The sequence below is a fragment of the Pseudophryne corroboree genome, chromosome 6 (assembly GCF_028390025.1).
Source record: "Pseudophryne corroboree isolate aPseCor3 chromosome 6, aPseCor3.hap2, whole genome shotgun sequence".
In the NCBI taxonomy this organism is placed as follows: domain Eukaryota; kingdom Metazoa; phylum Chordata; class Amphibia; order Anura; family Myobatrachidae; genus Pseudophryne; species Pseudophryne corroboree.
Window position 1 is genome coordinate 305,401,431 of NC_086449.1, and position 18,460 is coordinate 305,419,890.

At 39.3% G+C, this 18,460-nt stretch overlaps 1 protein-coding gene across 4 annotated transcripts in view; it reads right to left on the reverse strand.

Annotated features, from left to right (window-relative positions):
* Positions 1–18,460, reverse strand: part of THSD4 (thrombospondin type 1 domain containing 4) — a 1,279,073-nt gene that overhangs the window by 340,523 nt on the left and 920,090 nt on the right. The window contains exon 1 of one of the 4 annotated variants that reach the window (XM_063926207.1): positions 15,916–16,200. The exons of the other annotated variants lie outside the window; for them this stretch is intronic. Coding sequence (XP_063782277.1) covers positions 15,916–15,987 — 72 coding nt within the window. The 5' untranslated portion in view covers positions 15,988–16,200. Of the gene's footprint in view, positions 1–15,915; positions 16,201–18,460 lie in introns of those variants that run through there. 4 annotated transcript variants of the gene reach the window in all.

An 18,460-nucleotide genomic window follows, 5' to 3' on the forward strand; every position in this document is an offset into this window, starting at 1 on the left:
TTTGCAAGTGTGCAAACGTGTTTGTAGCCGAGCGGGACGGAAACGTTTTTTGCAGTTTCTGAGTAGCTCTGGACTTACTCAGCCCTTGTGATCACTCCAGTCTTTTTGGTCCCGGAATTGACGTCAGACACCCGCCCTGCAAACGCTTGGACACTCCTGCATTTTCCAAACACTCCCTGAAAACGGTGAGTTGCCACCCACAAACGCCTTCTTCCTGTCAATCTCCTTGTAATCGGATGTGCGAATGGATTCTTCATTAAATCCATCGCCCAGCAACGATCCGTTTTGTACCCGTACAACGCGCCTGTGCATTGTGGAGAATACGCATGCGCAGCAGTAACCTGTTCACTGCGCAGCGAGCGATCAACTCGGAATGACCCCCTAAGTCAGAGCCAAATCCCATATCACCCTGAACTGGCATTATACTAACATCATGACTGCGATCGCACAGATCCCCAAGGACTGATATAGCTAGTGCAGAGCCTATTATAATACTATCACACTGCCTGTTATACCATACACCTCTCTTGCTTGCCACCACCTGTGGAAATAAAAGGGGCCACAATTGCGCGGTCTCTGCAACACAAACTAGAACTATAAGTTACTTGGTCTTCCCCTGCTTCTAATAATAAATATTAGAGTAACAGCATAACCTTAGTGATCTAGCATCTTCAAAGATTGGGATCTGGAGTGCAATGATTAGTTACAGAAATTATGTGTGTTGCAATTTCAAAATAAAAGGAGAAACTTACAAAGAATTATACTCTATGTAATAGTAATGTAACCATTTGCTTTGTGCGTTGTTTTGAAAACTTTATAAACATTCATTTCCTATGCAAGATGTATATTAAACAGTTGTCATTTTATAATGCTGATCCATAGCTGTAAGTACACATTGGGAGTAATTCTGAGTTGATCGCAGCAGCAAGTTTGTTAGCAATTGGGCAAAACCATGTGCACTGCAGGGGAGGCAGATATAATATGTGCAGAGAGAGATAGATTTGGGTGTGGTGAGTTCAATCTGCAATCTAAATTGCAGTGTAAAAATAAAGCAGCCAGTATTTACCCTGCACAGAAACAAAATAACCCACCCAAATCGAATTCTCTCTGCAAATGTTATATCTGCCCCCCCTACAGTGCACACGGTTTTGCCCAACTGCTAAAAAATGTAATGCTGCGATCAACTCTGAATTACCCCCATTGTTTCTATAAAAGAGGTTCTAGTCAAATGCATGTTCTCAGCTGTTGCTTTGAAAATGGTTTGGAAATGTTGTCCTATACAGTTGCATCAGTTTCAGTTCAGTATTCAATGTGGACACTGGTCATATTGCTCAGGTATGGGTATGTGGTCAGGAGACTGAGAGTGATGATGTCACCAGTGAGTATATCAGCCTCACTATGCTGGCAGCAGGATCCTGACACGGGTGTAATGCTGCTTTCATCATGTTACCAGTGCGGATGTTAGAACTTTAAACATGCAGCATGTTAAAGTTATAACACTGCATGGTGTAAAATGCTCAAAGAAGCATAACACACTTTTCGGGCTCCCAGGGCTGGCATAATGACGCCAACATACTCACTGGTGACATCGTCACTGTCGACCTCCCATATCCATCCAGAAAAGATCCTTCCCTAAGAAGCTGTTTTTTATCTTTTCAAAAATCATAGTCATGGATGAAATTCACTGCAATGCAGGGTGAGCACTCATGCCAAAAATTACACCTGGCTCTTCTCCAACACTGAACCTCATTGAATGCCCAGACTTATCATAAGTCACTCATGGCTTGATATTTAGGGGAGTGATGGTTTACCCAACATCAATATCCACAAATCCTTCAACTCCAGGTTCCTCCTTTCAGTGGGTATCCGGATGATACAAATGGAGCCATTAAGCATGGCTACATCGAAGGCGGGGGGGGGCTAGCAGCGTGCCTGCGCCTGATGCCGCCGCAGAGCGTACACAGATGCTACCATTCACTTTGAATCTGGTGCATGCACGTCTACGATACACGCGTGCCCTGTTCGCTCCCGACACTCTGCTTCATCGGGAGTGCCCAGGCACAGACGGAGCCACAATTAGGGTGGCTATATCTGTAGGTCGACAATTTTAAAGTCGACACTAAATGGTCAAAAATGCATACAGTCGACATGAGTTTTTTGGTTTTATTTTTCTATTTTTTCAACTTTTTCATACTTTACCATACACGTGGATTACGATTGGGATTAGTAACCTTCGCTCACCATGCGAGGTAACGCGGTGTACTAATTGGGCTTCCATGTGCTTGAAGGGAAAATTTGACACCAAAAAAAGCATAAAAAAACTCATATCGACCTTTTCTGTTGTCGACATTTTTAACCATGTCGACCTCGTGCATGACGACTATTTGGTGTCAATCTAGACATTGCTGACCTTTTGACTGTTGACCAATTGACCCATAACCCTTTCAATGTCAACCATGGCATGCACTTTCCTTGCCTTTTGATTGGCAGGGATTAAATCAGCAGAGGTCACACAAAGCTTGCACAATGACCTCCCTGCCTCCAAACCATTCCCCACCCTAAATGCTTACAAAGCTACTGTATCTCCCAACCAAAGCCAGACTGGCACACAGGGTACTGTGGAAACCCCCAATGGACTACACTGCCCAAGGACTCACCCACTTCATCTAGGGATCAGGTTCCAGACTGTGCACTTTAATTATACCATATACATATGTTACATTATACACCACAGGACTACGATGTATGCATAGTCTACAGTGCATTGCTGTTATTAATGGAATTATTACCATGCATGGACTAGCAGTATTTACTAACTATATATATATATATATATATATATATATATCTATCTATCACTAATAGTTAGCCAAGGCCATGTGGGGGCTGCCCACATCCCTAAGCATGGACCCCTGCCACTGCATTTCCCAGGTGTGCCCTTCATACCCCAGTCCCACACGTCTCTCAACCTGCTTCTGACCCAGGTGCCATCCTCTCTTTGAAGTATTTCACTGTGTGCTGGATAATGGCATAAGTATTATAAGAAACAAACACCAGTAGGAAACTGGGAGGTGTAAGCATGCCATCTACTTTCATAAGCCATGCTGCACATTTTGCTGCTCAGACCCTTCTCTCCTATTCTTTCCTTCCCCAGCTATTGCTGAGTCTTCAAAATCTGTGATATTAAGGTACAATGAGGTACAGTGGTTTGTTTAACTGTCTCAAAGCACTGGGCTCATGAGCGCCCAACAAGGCCTCTATCTGGGTGGAGTTTGAATGGTATTCTTGAGTTTGCATGGGTTAGCTCTGGGTGGTCCTGATCTGGACTGCACACCCTAATTTTAAATAAAATAAGAGGTGCTTCCAAGCTGAGACTTGTAGTGCCATACCAAAAAAAAGAGAAAATGCAGGTGCACACTCTAAACACTAAGAACTCTGGTAATCAGAACAATTATAATAAGCTCTGCAATTTAACATGGAGAAAATTTGAGGTTCTTAGCATCATTTTTGGCCAAAAAAAATATAGGCCCACCTATCACAGACAGGTGACCTAATCAGTTAGGTCCCTAACATTCCTAAGATTCATGCCATAACACGGAACCCCCCAGGTGGGCACAATACTGCTTGGCGTGCAGCATTCATAACAGGCTCCTTACTGCGATCATTACCCACCGGCTGATTCTGGTTGTTCTGAAGTCGCATCTGTGTCTTTAACTATTGCTGATGCAAGGCCCTTTCCTGGTGTATATCTGTGCATCCGAATGTGCAAGGACTGAGACAATCAATGTCAGTGTCTGTAGACACACGTGCAGAAGAAAAAACATTGGCTTTCTGCGTGAATATCAGCATAGTATACCTTTAGTCCCTTTAATGAATGCATATGTTCACATTTAACAGTCATTTCAAATTCGAGCAAACTCAAGTTTTCACTTTTTAGTAGTTAGTACCTTAATGGTTTTTGTTCAAGCGCTGTTTGAAGACATTGTGGAAGCTCTAAACATGATTTTATCTTTATTTTACTGAGTTCCAGACAAGAGATTAAATTTAGAAGCAATGCAGTGGCAAATAAACATGATTTTCTACCTACAGATAACTTTTGCTTTTGAGGTTTTCCATGTACTTCCGCAATCTCTACTAAGTATAGTATACTGCAGTGCTTCTCAAATTGGGTGCTTCAGGACACTTGAATTGGTGGTCCAGGATCAATTCAAATTATTTATGGTCAATGTAATAGGCAAAATCAGTGCAGGTGGCTGCAAACATAAAATACGTGGACAAACAGAAGCGCCTCCTGTTCCTCACCACATAACTGACCATTAGCATGACATATACAGGTTGAGTATCCCATATCCAAATATTCCGAAATACAGAATTTTTTGAGTGAGAGTGAGATAGTGTAACCTTTGTTTTCTGATGGCTCAATGTAACCAAACTTTGTTTAATACACAAAGTTAGCAAAAATATTGTATTAAGTGACCTTCAGGCTGTATGTATAAGGTGTATATGAAACAAATGAATTGTGTGTATGTACACACACTTTGTTTAATGCACAAAGTTATTAAAAATATTGTATTAAATGACATTCAGGCTGTGTGTATAAGGTGTATATGAAACATAAATGCATTCTGTGCTTAGACTTGGGTCCCATTGCCATGATATCTTATTATGGTATGCACTTATTCCAAAATACGGAATAATCCGATATCCAAAATGCTTCTGGCCCCAAGCATTTTGGATAAGGGATACTCAACCTGTACTGTAAACACAATTTACTTAATTTAATATTTATTTCTGAATTTCTCAATAAAAACATTTTAGCCTGGCGTGCCGTGAAAAAAATTCTGATACTAGAGGGTGCTGTGATTCAAAAAGGTTTGGGAACAACTGGTATACTGTGGTTTTGTTGTGGTTTTTTTCTTTTTTTTACTTTCTAGCTGTTTCTGTCCTTTCAGTTACAGTCTGTGTTTGTTTGTTTGTTTGTTTGTTTGTTTGTTTGTTTGTTAAGAGACAGATAGCGTTTTAAAACTATCCCAAAGTGTAATTCAGATACTCTTTTGTGGCATTTTTTGCCCCAGACTTTATGAGCAAGCACCTAAATTTGCAAACCAAAATGGTGGCATCTCTAGAGGTGTAAAAGTCTGCACTGTCTAATGGATCAAGGGCATATACATTTGCACAGACAACCAATATCAGGGTTCCAATTTGTAAGACAAGAATGTTCACATTAGATAAAGGAGGGAAAAGGTACTGTACATATAAGGGCGGACAACCCTTTTGAAATACATTAAGGAAACATTCAACTGACTGAATTGGTGAAAGATATATATATATATATATATATATATATTAATAATAATAATAATAATAATAATAATAATAATGAAAATAATATAAAAGATAATGTCTACACAATTGCAGAGGCTGATTATAATGATTTATTATTCTAAGCATACAAAACTAGTCAGCCATGTTAATCTGCAAAAACTGTTATGCACGTCTAAAAGCACATAGGTTTTGATAAACCGTCTACAGAAATGCATTTAGGAATGAACCATAAAATGGTAGGCACCCAGCCAAGTGTCATAAGGTCACTTGTGATGCTGGGGTGTTTTTGAAGTGGTGAGAGTTTATGATGAAGGCAGCAGCTAGGGAACCACCTGCAGTAATCAAACCACTCTATGAGACAGCCAGGGGATGACTTAAACAGCATCTTGTGAAACAAAAGACAAAAGGGACATGAAAACATGAGGTAACTGCATTGTGACTGCTTTGCAAATGTTGTACAAAATACAGGAGCAGTAGGAGAATTTAATTTCAATACTGCCCTCTTTTATCTTTCATGCAGGGCCCATGCCAAGATTTACGGACCTGCTGTAAAACCATTTCGGATGAGATAAAATAAAATGTTATAAAGTCTTTGCATTCAAATGTGTAACACAATGGTAATTCCAGTTACAATGACCTGTGTTGCGTTAAACTATCTGTGCATAACATATTACACATATAACCTTCTTTTCTGACAGCCTCTTCATATTGCCTGAGCAGCAAGGTAAAAAGATTCAACAGTTATAGAGCATTGAGGATATGAATGAAAATCTAGTTGACAGACAGAACCATATGTTGCCTATCCAGTATAATATAATATCAGTTTTTAAGCATATTTATAATTAAAACACTATTGGCAAAGTACTAATCAAATTGCTTCTAATACAGGTTGAGTATCCCTTATCCAAAATGCTTGGGACCAGAGGTATTTTGGATATCGGATTTTTCCGTATTTTGGAATAATTGCATACCATAATGAGATATCATGGTGATGGGACCTAAATCTAAGCACAGAATGCATTTATGTTACATATATACCTTATACACACAGCCTGAAGGTCATTTTAACCAATATTTTTAATAACTTTGTGCATTAAACAAAGTGTGTCTACATTCACACAATTCATTTATGTTTCATATACACCTTAAACACACAGCCTGAAGGTCATTTAATACAATATTTTTATTAACTTTGTGTATTAAACAAAGTTTGTGTACATTGAGCCATCAGAAAACAAAGGTTTGACTATCTCACTCTCGCTCACAAAATTCCGTATTTCGGAATATTCCGTATTTCGGAATATTTGGATATGGGATACTCAACCTGTATAACCAAAGTTAAATGTCATCTACTGCTTGGAATATTATGAAGGCTCAGAACGTTTGTGGGGTTTAGAATGACCCCGGTTACTCCTCAATGGGTTAAGTATTATACAATTCCAGTCCTAAGGTGACATCCATAAGTGGTGCATACCCTGATCTGTGGGCTGAGAGTGTGAATTAAACATTGAGAAAGCATTGGCAAGTAGAAAAGAGAGAAGGGTAATGCTCCACTGAGTACAGTATTTAAAGGCTTTGTATTCAAAGACTCTGGTACCGTGGTCTTATTTGTTTAACTTGCACTATAATATAGCTAAAATAGACAGAAATCTTCATTGTTATTAGTGTGACCTACAACTGCAAGGATCCGTCACAATACCAGCTACAGTGTACAGCTCCTGGAATTATGGGTAGGATGAATAGACTGCAGTCTTGGTGTCCCAGACTCCCCTCCACCAAGAAGCAGAACAGTATGCTGTTTAAGCTATAGTGTGGCATTATTACATTACTGGACCAAATGGAAAAAAAATACAATGCATGAAAGGGTGAAGAGGAATGGCAGGAAGTACAAGATGACAATTATATAAGGAAGAGTTTTTGGATAATAACTAGGAGTAGTTTGGATAAAACACTGGAGGTGGGGGAGAGGTCTGATGACGTGAGTATTATTACATAGCAAGCAGTGGCGTATCTATAATGGGTGCAGTGTGTGTGGTGATAAGTAATACAGAGTAATGGTATTCTGAAATAAGTGATACCTACAGATGAGTATACATTCAAATGAAGGGAAGGAAAAAAAAAGATCCATATCAAAATTTTTCCCTTTTCTCAATCTGAGTGACAAAAATACATATATTCTCAAAGTGTAATGAGTTAGCCTATATAAGTATAATGTTCCTATTTATGTGTCTGGAAGGCCCACACAGCTTTTCAGTCCCCCACAGTACTTAATCTGGCCCTGGCAGTGTACCATCATCACTGACAACTACACACTCCTTTTCTTTTACTGCAATCAGCATTTGCTAGAGGTCAAGTCATGAATGGAGCCTTTATAAAGACCTCATTCCTGCCAATCGTTGCATGAGCAGTTAGCATTTCTTCTCTCTGCTGGTGCTTCATAGGGTCTTATATTGGTTGCCTACTTATGAACATCAACATAGTGCTTCACAATTCTATGTTCTCCAGCCCATCAATTTCAGCTTTAGCACTCATGATCCATCATTTTAGGATTACAGGCATGGACGCTATGGTGTGTCTCTTATAACTTCCCAGCCAAATGGTTCTCTCCTGGGAGTTACCAGCACTGCGGCATTAACTTTGAAACTTCCACATGAGTGACTATAATTTTTATATAGAGTATGTTCATATAACTAGCTTTTTAGATGCTACTAATGACCTTGTGCAATGTTCTTCCCTGTACAGCAAGAGTACCTGGATCATTGTCATTAGAGATGTGTGTGGACCCCTGTGTTTTGGTTCTGGTTTTAATTCATTATTGTGTTTTGGTTTTGGCAAAACCACCCTCAGGTGTTTTGGTTCGGATTTGGATTTTGGTTCCCTTTAAAATCGATAATCATTGATAAAATCTGATAAAACAGCTAAAATCTGGTTTAAAATACATATTCCGAACCGCGGGAAGATTTGAAACAGGAATTAGTTTGGATCAGGTCTCCTCAGGGGATCCGGTCCAGGTTTTGGTTCAGGTTGAATACACAAAATTTGGCTGGATTCAGATTTTTGGGGAACCGATCATCTTGAATTGTCATCTACAAAAGTAAAAGCTGCATATGACAAGGTTAGAATATCAGAAACTACTGTCAAAATATAATACTTACATGTTATTCCATGGAAATTCCTTATAAAACCTTCCCAAGGTTTGCCTTTAGAACAATGCAATGTGAGTATTTTAGATACAAAATTATATAAACACATGCTACTCACCATACCTCCCAACAAATGATCAATGTAAACCAGGACCCCGTGTGCCAAAGGCGCATGGGTCCAATAACTGGTTGCAGTCTTGGTTGGATGGGTGCATAGTCTCGGCAGGAAGGCCAGCCTTTCAGAATGTCCCCTTTTTTTGTCATTTGGGGGCATAGTTTGGCTGCCCTAAGGGCTCACCTCCCTGAACTATTCAAATGCTCCCCAACCTCACTCTCGCCCCCCCCCCCCCCTTCCCCTGCCCATAGGCCATTGTGGGACAGCAGACAACTGTTCTGCTGAAATTGGAACAGTTAGGGGGAATGCGCACACACACAAAAATCTATAAACTGTCCAGTACTTTTTAAATCACCTTTCACATGGAATAACACATTTTTCCAAAACTTCAAAGTCTTCTCTCTGCCTTTTTTAAACAACAGTAGGAATTATTTGCGTCATACCCAGTGTCTTACTGAGATGTGGAGTCGAGTTAAACAAAATAAACTTTTAGGAAATAAATAAACTGAAAAGTATTATATAATGTAATGCAATCGAAAGTTTATTTTCATAGAGGTGGAATAACCTATGAAGTATTAATGTCTTTCATCGAGTCGTGACTTTCTCCTGTATGATCTGAATATAAATTTACACAATGCTCTACACCCTTCTACATTGAAGCAAAAGAGCTGAGCAGTCTGTGATTCTGCAAATCACACAGGTCCCTAGAGAGAGATCAGGTGCTACAGAACAACAGAGTAACAAGGTGTTGAGTGGAAAGGACAGAACCAGATGGAATCTCTATTCATGAACGCTTAATATTTGCTGACACAATAAACATGGAAGGGTAGGCGTAGAACAGTAGTAATATTTTCTGGCACAGGTGAACCTAACTGAAATGATCTCTTACAGTATATCTTTGTCAGACAAAGGCAACCTGTAGTAATCCAACAGTTAAAGAACTGTAAGCAGGCCAGCCAGGGTCTTGCTACAAAATATTGTAAACTGAATAAATTCTAGCAAACTGAAACAGTGCCAGGGCTTGTAATGGTGACTACTTCTCGGCATAAAGCCATGAAAAGCTTTAAAGTAATTGACAGCATTGAATAACTAGAAAAGTGATTTAATGGCTGGCATCTGATAATTCCAATTGTCGACATTACAATGTTCTACACTGACTGTCTGTCAGAGAGAAGCAGACATTACATTTGTCATCATACTCTGAAATAATGAAACCCTCGAAGTGTACCTATTTAGGATAGGAAGGAGGATGAGGAAATCTAGCTCTAGGATGGAGTCCCCTTAAAATTACTATTATAACATATTAGTAGTGCATTCTGATGCCACAAGCCAATTAAACTTATAGTGGGTGGGATGTAATAAAGTTCAAGTTCACCTGACGTGCGGGATGCCGGCTGAACTCGGATGTATTTTTAAAGGGGCAGTCATTTACAAGGCATAATGATGCCAGGTAAATTATTGCTCCTTTAAAAAAAATGTCAGGATGAACTCAGACTCCATTACACCCGCCCTGGTGGTTAGTTCAGTTGCATGTGATACGCTGCCACAGCATTGGAAGGCCTTCAACAGCTCATCAAATCCTCCCCAATTTGCCCTAAAATTGTGTACTTTTGTTCACAGCCCCTTAGGTGTGCATTTTAAACTACACAATCTCAGGGCTACTGTAAGTGTGGCATAGGCATGCACTAGGTCGTAGGCATCACCCGAAACTAAATGGTCCCCTTCATTTGACTTTATTAATGTTCTTTTTGGTCCTTTACAATAATCAGGGACAGGGACACTCTAGCTTTCCTGTAGAAATAAGGTTTACAAGGATTTTAGAAGAGTTATAAAATAACTGCTTATTGATATTTGAACAGACAGTTTTCTGGGAGTGTTAAGGAACCTCTATTGATGAAATGAACATACATTTATATGTATTTGAATGTACAGGCAGACTGCAGTACAGAATACTATACAAATATCTTTGCAATAACGCAATGCATTTTTGCATTAAATATAAAAGGAGTTTTTCTTGAATACCCATGTGAGCATTAAAGAGTAACTGGTTCTCGCAGAAAGGTTATGCCAGTTCTAAGTTTCCACAGTACTATAAAAGAGCAAGGTAGTGTGCATGCCATATGTTAAGCATTACAGGCTCTAGAGTAAAAAACATATATGCCTACAAGACATTTACTGTGACAATTCCTTTCCAGATTAGCTTGTAACTCTTTTTATGGCCTTTTCTTCCTGGAGTTACTGTAACATGTGGTAACATACTACTGCTGAGCTGATTTACATTTTCTCCTAATAGTATCTATGAATTGTATTTGCAGGTAGGGGGTGATAAAGATTTTCTTACAAAGTACATTTAGAAAATATGAAAGTTGCACAATATTTTGTTTTGAGATTCATTAAATTTGGTGTAATCATGAGTTGTGAAATTATATACAGTATGATAGCTGTACAGCATATCAGGAATTAAGCAGAATGAGTTTTCCCAGTTGCTATGGAAATACAAATTTCAGCATAAGCTTCCTGTCTCTGTACCGCTAATACTGAAGTAAACAAATTGCTAACTTGCTCTTCATTTGACCCTTTAGTGTTAAGAATAAGTAGGACTTATCCTGTACTTATTCCTCAAAAGTGATGTGCACTTGGGGATCAAATAAGATATATTATTAGAGATGTGCAGGCTCAGATTTACTCGTATTTACCGGAACTCAAAACGGCATCTTATTGGCTCTCGGATGTCAAGGGTTTTGGATACCCAATAAGAAAAATCTGACCTTTCGTTAATTTTGGCATTATATTTATATATTATACTTACAAGTCCACCATCAGTGGCAAGTAGATTGCACCATTGCATGATAATGACACTACAACAAGAAAAAATAAGCGGAACCAGGGTGTGGGATACTTAGGGCGGTATTCAAATGATATATCACGCCCAATCTCCTTTCTAAAGTGATCCTCATTATCGGGGCCCAAATAAATCAGGTTTAACTGCGTAAAGGGTTAGGGAGCCTCGCTACCCCGGGGGTAGCGAGCTAAAATGATGATACAATGCCATTCAGCAGAAACAGAAAGGGTGTGGAAGGGTACAGAAAGAATTGAATACTGCCCTAAAGTGTCCAATTCCCCCTATCCTGAAATCTACACACTCAGGGGGCACCCTCAATTTGTTTCAATAGTATTTATTGTTCTATGATCATATACATTTATTATTCAGCAGTTTTAATGGAGTTATCTAGGCCACCATCGATGTTCATCTGTTTTATGTTGGGTCTGTGGTAGTTTTTGCCTGGAGTTTTAACCAAACTACCACAAAACCCCCACAAAGACAACTTACTTTTCCCACACCATAAAACTTCCACACATTAACAGAAGAAGAAGATGAATTACAATATAATGATGATGATGATGATGACGATGACGACGACGACAATACATAAGGAGGCATGTACCGTAACATTCATTAAGTATCACCAATTAATTATTTCTAAACCTGCAGCTTAATAAATATGTCAAACTGAAAACTACAAAGTATTTCTTTCTGGTGTATAGAAAACAAAAATTCACATATTTGATTTTAGTTCAATTACCTACAATTTCATTTAGTAAACACTTTTTTGATCATTTTCAGTAGATTTTCTTTTTTTGAGATAGTAGATATAAAATAACTAATCATATTTTCTAAGAATTAAACATTTGATGGATTAACGCTTCCAAAGTATTATCTGTATGTTTTCTGCATAATCAAATTACAGATGTTGATGTATGCATGTGACAGCCCAAAACATGCTTAAGAGGTTCAGAACAAGAGTTAGAAAATATAGAGCAACAAAGGGTTTATATAGCAGTTTTTATACATTTTGTTTTTTTGTCTCTTTACTTTTAATTTCATGACCCCATGGTGTAAATACATCAAACTGAGCAATTTCCAAACATTGTGTTGTGCTTGCACCAGCTCTGTTAGTCCCAATGGTTCTAGTCAAATTCATTCATCTTTTTGATTTGTACATATACAAAACTGGTGGAACTTGGCCATGAATCTATGTACAGTATATATTTTTGCACCATTCCTGAAATCTTAAATTGTCCTAATGTATTATTAGATAAATAGAAATGGCATTTTGTCATTTTAAAAGTACTGTAGTAGTTCAACTAGGGACAATCCTCTAGGATCTTGACTATTAGGGAGAACAAGCTCCTTCTAAACTTGTGTTTCTTAAAAGATGCACCACTAAAGGCACAAATGAAAGCTATAACACTAAGGAAAAAACATAGCCCCCCATGCATTCAAATAGAGGCCCCAACATTGGCATTTCTATAATGGGAGCAATGTGTGCGGGGCACATGGGCCCCTGGGTAAAAGGGGGCTAACACCACACCCATATTTTAATATTTACATTTCCAGAGTCCCGCATTGGTAACTGCAGCCGCTGCAAAAATCACAGCTAAAATGGCCGCCAAGCATGCGCAGTACTGAAATTGATCTCTGGAACATGGTGGGTGCCATGTTTCCGGAGACCTGCACATGCGCAGTAGACTCCAGCGCAAAGCCAGAGACTACTGCGCCGTGCAGAGGAGGGAGCCCACCCGGAGTCTGCACATGTGTCCCCACCTCTGTTAAAACGCCCCTGGGCCCCAATGTTAATTTTGACCATCTTAAGCTCCAAGTACTGCAAGTGTGAGTTTGGCGTGTATTTTGCTAGTGAACAGGAAACAGCTGTAAGATGTAGAGGTGTTTCCAAGCATCAGTGCAGAGGTCCCTTAACGCGTTTCTCCGTTATAACGCTCTAACAGTTTCATCAGAAGGTATTACTGATTAAATTGTTAGAGCGTTATAACGGAGAAACGCATTAAGGGACCTCTGCACTGACCTTTGGAAACACTTCTACATCTTACAGCTGATTCCTGTTCTCCCCACCCATAGCAGCACACTCCCTCCTGACCGTGGACTGGATCACTGCATTGAGACGCTGCTATAGCCGGACCTTGCCTGGTGTATGTACACATCGGACATGGATCCTGGATATCATAGCCTGGATCTAGGGGCTTGAGTGCCGCAGCGAAAAATCTCCGGTCCCAAAGAACAAGTGGTCTCATTGTAAGGACGCTACCTCTACCCGTGGTCTGTGCACGGACAGGGTATTAAGGTACTGCTGAACTTCTCAATGCAAAAACCATACCTCAGGTGCTGGATACAAATATCATATGATTATTTCAGCTGCTGGACATTTGTAATATCAGACCACAGAGGCTAAAAAACGAGGTTGAGTGTAATGCTGCCAGACAAGCGCAGGGTAGTAAGAGCAATACAGTTATATAAGTGCATACAGACATGCCTATTAATAGTTAATACATGAATTTATAACTAATTTTGGATTAATATACCTTTTCAGGATATGTTAATCAACAACATGGTATGCTGATGATCCGATGGAGCGCAAAGTTATATAGTTGACGTAAGATATGTCCTCTTTATGGTTACCTGAATGGGGTTCTGTTTTGTCCAATGGTCACCAACAAATGATGGAAGTCTGCAATGTCTACTGATTGGTTATGGCTGTGTTTTACTGGTTAGCTAAAACCACAAAATAGCCAATAATGCTTACATTTTGATGTGACAATTCAGTGTGACTCACAGCTAATTCATTTGTCTCAAAAAGTTGATATATACTGCCTTAAAGTAGTGGCACCCCACCAGCAGGGCTTCCTTTGATTTCAGTCCAAGGTATGCTATGGAAAGCTATATCTGATTGGATGACCATGGTAACACACTACTTTACACAGTCTAGCACACTTTCATTTTCCCATGGTATACCAGCCTTAGTTGTAATCTTACAAAGCATACACACATCCAGTACAAAGCATTACACTCTGTCCAAAGTGACGCCAGAAATTAGACATGTGACTAGTTCAAAGTACACATTGGTGGCAGTAGATGTCACTGTCTGCCATGCATTTCATTATGGATACAGACCAGTTTCTGATTCTGGATCTCATAACAAGTACTGTCTTACCAACTAATGGTTATACTACAACTGGTGGTATGTGTGTCTACTATATACCTGTTGTATACAGCAAAATATTACTCAAGATTTTGAAAGCAACAATAACTGTTTTTCAGAGCATCAAAAAGACTTCTAGGCTGACAGTATACGGACATATCTTGTCAAAATTGACTAATTGTACAAACAGATTGGTGTTGATAGTATTTTAGCCTTAAAGTAGGTTTAAGGTTAAAAACCAAGAAGCCTTTAAAAAGTTTACTACCAATGTTAGCATGAAACTTCCTTCCTACATAATCAGAGGACCAATTTGATGCAGTACTGTCAGTGAGACTCAGATTTCTGATACATGATTGTGAGCAGAAAGTTCATGACTTAGTACAGTAGCTCATCTAGCTGCATGTGTTTTTAACTTACTCTACTGGCATAGAAGCATAACAAATGTATATCTCATCAAATCTAAAATCTCTAACATCATCCACACTGTACAAAATAACAGGGACATGTAAAAGAAACATATTTAATTCACAGTAACATAACTGTGTACTGATTTATCCCTAAATTGTACTCTTCTTAAATTTAACCCATAGCTACCTGCATCAGTTAAATTTAACCCATAGCTAACTGCATCAGCTTCACAGTCTATACCTGTTTTTGTATGAATCGTTTCAGGTGACAATGGGGTAGATGTATTAACCTGGAGAAGTGATAAAGCAGTGATAATTGGAAGGTGATAATTCACCAGCCAATCATTACAAATTTGAAATATGACAGAAGCTGATTGGCTGGTACGTTATCACCTTCCACTTATCACTGCTTTATCACTTCTTTATCCCTTTTCCAGGCTTAATATATCTGCCCCAATGTTTCAGTACTGTAAATAATATTTCCAGCTTCAGGTCATTAAACTGCTGATTGTTCTATTATTTCATTCTCTTACCAGCACCAATTATCTAACAAAACATCACAATTAGTCTATAACATCACAAAATTATTAGCCCATAAACAAATGTCACAACCCGTGCAAATATACTCCACTCTCCACGAGGTAAAATACATCAAACATGTTAAAATATAAAAATCAGAGAAAGGAAGAAAATAAATCAATTTGCAATAATTAGATTTTTTATATCTGCAGGTTAAATTGCATTGCATTGTATAAAAGTGTATTTTAGGGATGAACAAAACTTTGCCAAACTCTAAATCAGTGGTATTAGTCTGCATTTAAAATCACTGTTTCTACTACATGGAAAAGATGCAATACAAATTAAAATCAGGTACTAACGACTAATTTAAGTCTTAACAAGGACAACATACTAGACCAACTGTGACTTACCTCTCCCTCAGGTCTTGCTAGTATTGCTTTTTGAAAGGAGAGGAAAGTTAAAATCAAGTAGCTGACAAACATGATTATCAAGTCAATGTCAAAACTATCCTAGAGGAAGAAAATCCTTATGCCAAATATTAATAGCTAGCAGATGCACTTGTGTCTCAGTATCTCAACACGGCAGTTCTGCAAGGCACTAATCTCTCTCCCTTTCTGTCTCTAGTTGTTTCACTACAAGAAGCTTTGCTTCAGCCACAGCTCTGGAGACAACTGGTAAGCTGATCCCCTCATGGAATAACTTCTCCCTGCAAGGGGAGGGGGAAGGAGACAGCAATGAGCTAGGGGCTGCAGTTCATATAAAGTAAAGAAAGGGAGGGATATGAGTGGTCCATGCCAAGTTATGCATCTGGTCCAGTGAAATTGTAACTTTTTCAATGGACCAGTAAGATAACTTGATGGGCTCTTTATGTCAAAAAAGGGATTAGTGAAAAATATATGAAGACAAAGTGCCCATGATGGGTAGAAGATGCTTAATGTTAGTACGGAGGATTCTTATTTAAGGAAACTTTAAAAGGTTTAAAAGAAAGGAACAGACTTTAATAAAGTCAGACTTTTTTCAAAAATTGAACTACAGTACTGTACATAGTCAGATGCATGACATGATTAATTATAAGAAAAATAAAGTAAAGCATTGTATGTTAATACATTTATTTAGGCTACAGAGCTGCTAATGTTAGCAAATGAAGCTGCTGCGCAGAATTAAAAGACGCACACCGGAGCCATCGCAAACTCATTCAAAATTGTGCACAAATTCGCAGCCTATAAGCATAAACGAGGAACATTAAGCTTAAGAGCCGGCCTATGGCTATGCAGACTGGACATGGCAGTAGCAACACAGGTGCCATGTGTTTGCACATACGAGCTCGCAGCTGAAGGAAGGTACACTCCCCCAAAATGGCCAAGACATGCCTGAATGTTTCCAACCACTCCCTGCACAGACTTTAATAATATTATGATCATTCTTTCTTATAGTTAGTATATCAATATTCCTATAAAAGGAGCCGCACCTAGTATTAAACAGAATTGCAAAACAGAAAAAAGAGGAAGTAATGCTATAAAGGGATCTCACAAACTGATCATTATACAGGATGTACAGTCAATTAAAAATTAACCTTCCTTAATGTCTCTAAAATACTTGGGCAGCTAAATATATAATACAATATAGTAAATAGGTGAAAATTATTAAAAGTCTGTAATCTCTCTGTATTAGGTAATCTCCTATACAGCAAATTCAGTGGTTTTTCATATGGTTACACTGAAGTGCCAAAAGACATGGGATAGCAACAGGGGTGGCTCCAGAGGTGGGGCTGCAGCTCAGTTTGAAATTCAAATAGGGGAGGAACACCAACTGCCAGTGTGTCAGTTTGAAATAGCTGTTGGTGACAGTTGGTGTAGCTCCCCTATTTGAAATTTGAACTGACCTGCAGCTCCACCTCTGAAGCCACCACTCGAGGCAGTATGTAAAGGGTATGGCAGGTGGGGCCACCGTACTGTGATGTCTTGGAAATGCCTAGACCTGTATCGGTTGTAATCTGACATCTCATGAGTCAGTTTGAACGGGTCATGGTGCCTGATGAATGGGGCATTGCATTTTCCAAAAGTTGTGTAGACATTTAACATTCCTCAATCTACAATGTCACGTGTGTACTGAGACTACCTCATGGATGCCATTACCACCCACTGTGGACAGCACAGTGATTGGCCATGGGTGCTTAATGATCGTAATCAGCAGCGTCTGGACTGAATTGTCTATGGTAACAAACAAGCAACACTGGCTCAAATCACATCTGCATTCAATGCAGGAGGTACCAGACACATATCTAACAGGTCAGTGCATTGTTCTTTATCTTCCATGGGATATGGGAGCAGAAGACCCACCAGAGTGCCTTGTTAACACTACGGCACCATACACAGTGGCTAACCTGGGCTTGTGACATTGTTAAATGGACCCTTTAGGACTGGCAACATGTGCTGTGGTCCGATGAGTAACAGTTCCAATTGTTTTGGCGTTGAACCCTAGCTTTCAACAAGGTACCGCACAGGCTGGTGGTGGTTCCATAATGGCGTGGGGTGTTATCACATGGCATGGGTTGGGTTTCTGGTCTGCCTGAACACATCATTGACCGATAACCACTATGTAGCATTGCTTGATGACCATTTGCAGCCCTTCATGTACAACCACAATGATGGAATATTCGAGTAGAATAATGCACCATGTCATCGATCCCAAGTTGTCCAGAATTGGTTCAAGGAGCATTGTGGAGCATTCCAACAAATAGTGTGGCCACCACATTCGCCCAACATGAATCAATCGAGCATTTATGGGAAGTAGTGGATAGGTCCATTCGCACCTACAAATATGAGGGAGCTGTGGGAAGCTATCAAGACGACATGGGTCAACATCTCTCCAGAGGTCTAACATTCACTTGTGGAATTGATGTCATGTCGAGTTGCTGCACTTCGCCGGACTAGAAGGGGTCCTACGTGATACCAG